Source organism: Hippocampus comes, unplaced genomic scaffold (genome assembly GCF_001891065.2).
Source record: "Hippocampus comes isolate QL1 unplaced genomic scaffold, H_comes_QL1_v1.1 scaffold75, whole genome shotgun sequence".
Lineage (NCBI taxonomy): Eukaryota > Metazoa > Chordata > Actinopteri > Syngnathiformes > Syngnathidae > Hippocampus > Hippocampus comes.
Genome location: NW_017805007.1, coordinates 200,885 through 205,017, shown reverse-complemented (window position 1 = coordinate 205,017; position 4,133 = coordinate 200,885). Strand labels below are relative to the sequence as shown.

Here is a 4,133-nt window from a genome sequence, read left to right as displayed (position 1 = left end):
ACACACACACACACACGCATACACACACACACACACACACACACACACACACACACACACACACACACACACACACATACATTTTTATTATTATTTGTTTTTTGTGAACTCTACCTTCCAAACAGAGAAATGGTAAAGTTGCCCTTGTAAGGACAGTCTTGACTTCCAATGTGCAGTTCTCCTTTATTTCCAATAAGAATGTGTTTTGTTCTAAGAAGAATCGGCCGGTTGGTGTCAGCAATGACCAGTTTCCCTGAGTAGGTGAGAGACACAAGTTCAGGAGAGACAAAAGGGAGCGGGAAGGTTAAGGCTCTTGGTATTTTATTTATTTATTTGTTTTTAGCTCCAGTGCCCTCAGACACTTCCTTTCTTTCCACCATTTATGCTTCAGTACAGGCAATGCATACACATGCAAGGTCTTGCTTTCACCACATAAGATTCTTTGATCATTGGGCAAAGCTTTGCCTTGAGCACATTTTGCCAATTACATAATAGCAAAGCATGATTTTTGTCTTTGAAAGATCTTTGACTCCGAGGCACCTATTATGAAGGTGCTTGAATCTTAAATCAAGTCATTAACCATGGTGCAAAACTCTTTGAAATAATCCCAGGAGCTGTAAGGATTTTTCTGAGACAGCTAATCTCCTTTCATATGAGAAAAGTCAGAGGATCAGGGACAAGGCCAATGAAAATTCTCAGTCATGCATGATCATGGTTATTCAAGGAGTATCTGATTGAGGGCAACTGGAACTTTCCGGTTCACAACATGTCACAAGTTCACAACAAAAATGGAAAGTGTAGTATTCACACTGAAGCCAAATTAGCCGGTAGCGAAATGATTCAGGATCAATGATCCAATCACGATCCTCATTGCTTTAAGGATGACATTGGATCGGACAGAGTGCTGCCCCACAGAGTAAAAACAATGGGTAAAACATGGATTTGTTTGTCTCACCTCCATTAAGAATCTCAATGGAGTGCACAGTAGCAGAAGTTGTGAGGAGGACCTTCCTGCCATAACTGATGACAACACGATGATGTTTACTATGTCCCGGCATCCATGGCTTCAGCCCCGGTTCTTTGTCAGGACACACTGTAAGAATGTGTGGGAGGAAATAACAGTGACACTTCCAATAACTCGCAGAAAGAACGTGTCACCCATTCATGTTGTGATGACTGCAATAGAAAAAAAAATACAAACTTAAGTTGAACAGATCACAAATGAAAAATCTTTTGTGGCGGAAAATGAGAAAATAAATTACAGAGCACTAATAAGCTACCAGTAGCTATCTGCTAAAGTAATGATGAAGAAAAGAAATTTTTCACCACCCTGAATTATTTCCAGGGTGGTGGAGTTTCAATCAGCAGTTCAATTAAAATCTATGTAAAAAACAATGATGACTGTCTGATAACTGAATTTCTATTGCATTTGTTTTGCTGTTATATACTGAGCAAAGAAAAAAAAAGTGCAATACGTTATTTTAATAGCCTCATCAAGACTGCCTTAGCAATTCCATCATAATGATGATTATGACTATTGTTATTATAATTGTATGACAGATGGCAGGCCTGGTGATCGACTTTTTAGCGCGTCGGCCTCACAGTGCAGGTTTCGATTCCGGCTCCGGCCTTCCTGTGTGGAGTTTGCATGTTCTCCCCGTACCTGTGTGGGTTTTCTCCAGGTACTTTGGTTTCCTCCCACATTGCAAGAACATGCATGGATGGTCAGTTGAACTCTCTAAATTGTCCCTCTGTGAGTATGAGCACAAATGGTTGTATGTATATGTGTGCCCTGAGATTGGCTGGCAACCACTTCAGGGGTAGGCTCCAGCACACCTCGCGACCTTTGTGAGGATCAGCGGATCAGAAAATGGATGAATGGATGTTTGATAGAATTGGCTTCCTCCTGTCATTTAATGAAATGAAATAATGAAATGAAATGAAATTACAGAGAAGGGGGTGTTTAGCAAGATAGCAAGAAAAGAAACGAAAAGAAGAAATCAACTGGGAAAATAGGGAGTTTTATATATGTGTACATATACGTATATATATAGTTATTCAAGGAGTATCTGATTGAGGGCAACTGGAACTTTCCGGTTCACAACATGTCACAAGTTCACAACAAAAATGGAAAGTGTAGTATTCACACTGAAGCCAAATTAGCCGGTAGCGAAATGATTCAGGATCAATGATCCAATCACGATCCTCATTGCTTTAAGGATGACATTGGATCGGACAGAGTGCTGCCCCACAGAGTAAAAACAATGGGTAAAACATGGATTTGTTTGTCTCACCTCCATTAAGAATCTCAATGGAGTGCACAGTAGCAGAAGTTGTGAGGAGGACCTTCCTGCCATAACTGATGACAACACGATGATGTTTACTATGTCCCGGCATCCATGGCTTCAGCCCCGGTTCTTTGTCAGGACACACTGTAAGAATGTGTGGGAGGAAATAACAGTGACACTTCCAATAACTCGCAGAAAGAACGTGTCACCCATTCATGTTGTGATGACTGCAATAGAAAAAAAAATACAAACTTAAGTTGAACAGATCACAAATGAAAAATCTTTTGTGGCGGAAAATGAGAAAATAAATTACAGAGCACTAATAAGCTACCAGTAGCTATCTGCTAAAGTAATGATGAAGAAAAGAAATTTTTCACCACCCTGAATTATTTCCAGGGTGGTGGAGTTTCAATCAGCAGTTCAATTAAAATCTATGTAAAAAACAATGATGACTGTCTGATAACTGAATTTCTATTGCATTTGTTTTGCTGTTATATACTGAGCAAAGAAAAAAAAAGTGCAATACGTTATTTTAATAGCCTCATCAAGACTGCCTTAGCAATTCCATCATAATGATGATTATGACTATTGTTATTATAATTGTATGACAGATGGCAGGCCTGGTGATCGACTTTTTAGCGCGTCGGCCTCACAGTGCAGGTTTCGATTCCGGCTCCGGCCTTCCTGTGTGGAGTTTGCATGTTCTCCCCGTACCTGTGTGGGTTTTCTCCAGGTACTTTGGTTTCCTCCCACATTGCAAGAACATGCATGGATGGTCAGTTGAACTCTCTAAATTGTCCCTCTGTGAGTATGAGCACAAATGGTTGTATGTATATGTGTGCCCTGAGATTGGCTGGCAACCACTTCAGGGGTAGGCTCCAGCACACCTCGCGACCTTTGTGAGGATCAGCGGATCAGAAAATGGATGAATGGATGTTTGATAGAATTGGCTTCCTCCTGTCATTTAATGAAATGAAATAATGAAATGAAATGAAATTACAGAGAAGGGGGTGTTTAGCAAGATAGCAAGAAAAGAAACGAAAAGAAGAAATCAACTGGGAAAATAGGGAGTTTTATATATGTGTACATATACGTATATATATATATATATATATATGTATCAGAGGTGATTGCTCTAAGACTGCAAGGGAAGCTCAGCTTCCGCTAAACTAAAATGTCCAAAAATAAGTGATCAAATACATGTGTGTACATACAATTGTGTGTACATGTCATTGACTACATATACGCTACAACGCGCTAAACTTTTTTCCAAAACAGCCTCATTTTATTGGTTACGACGCGACTCTCTTCTCATTCATTCCAGCAGCTTCACTGCGCTTTAAACTGTGTGGACGCTGAGCATCTACAGCGCGGACGCTGGGCGTCTCAAGAGTTCAGTGTAGGTTGTCCCAATGCATTGAAACGAGACGAGTCATTGAATAAATGCTGGATTTGTCCCGCTCATCGGACGCTCAGCGTCTCTGGGAGTCTATGGACAGTGGGCGTTTATGGGCTGGCCCAGACGCTGAGTTTTTCGGCATGATGATTGGATGATCTGTCTGAGGTGGAATCCCTTTTTGATTGACAACGAAATGAGCCAATCACCAATCTTTTGGTGTAGGCATTGTGGGAGCATTTTTCAATTCTCTGTTCTGAGTTGAACTGGAGACTTCTTGTAATCATCTGAGTAACACTCTCTTTGTTGAAAACGACTAGCGACAAATTAATCTTTCATTTCTGGTGGGTTTTATTGTAGTTGCTGTAGTTGTCGGACTAAGTCCCTGGAAAAGACGCCTTGTTGGTATGACAGGGTCACAGATAATTTTCTTGAAAAGGAACGGAGAG

At 40.6% G+C, this 4,133-nt stretch overlaps 1 protein-coding gene across 1 annotated transcript in view; it reads right to left on the bottom strand.

The window, feature by feature from the left end:
• The window catches only part of cemip (cell migration inducing hyaluronidase 1), a 154,735-nt gene that overhangs the window by 89,878 nt on the left and 60,724 nt on the right, over nucleotides 1-4,133 (bottom strand). The window contains exons 3-4 of the mRNA XM_019859939.1: nucleotides 2,295-2,432; nucleotides 115-253 (exon numbers count right to left, since the gene is read on the bottom strand). Coding sequence (XP_019715498.1) covers nucleotides 115-253; nucleotides 2,295-2,432 — 277 coding nt within the window. The remainder of the gene's footprint in view (nucleotides 1-114; nucleotides 254-2,294; nucleotides 2,433-4,133) is intronic.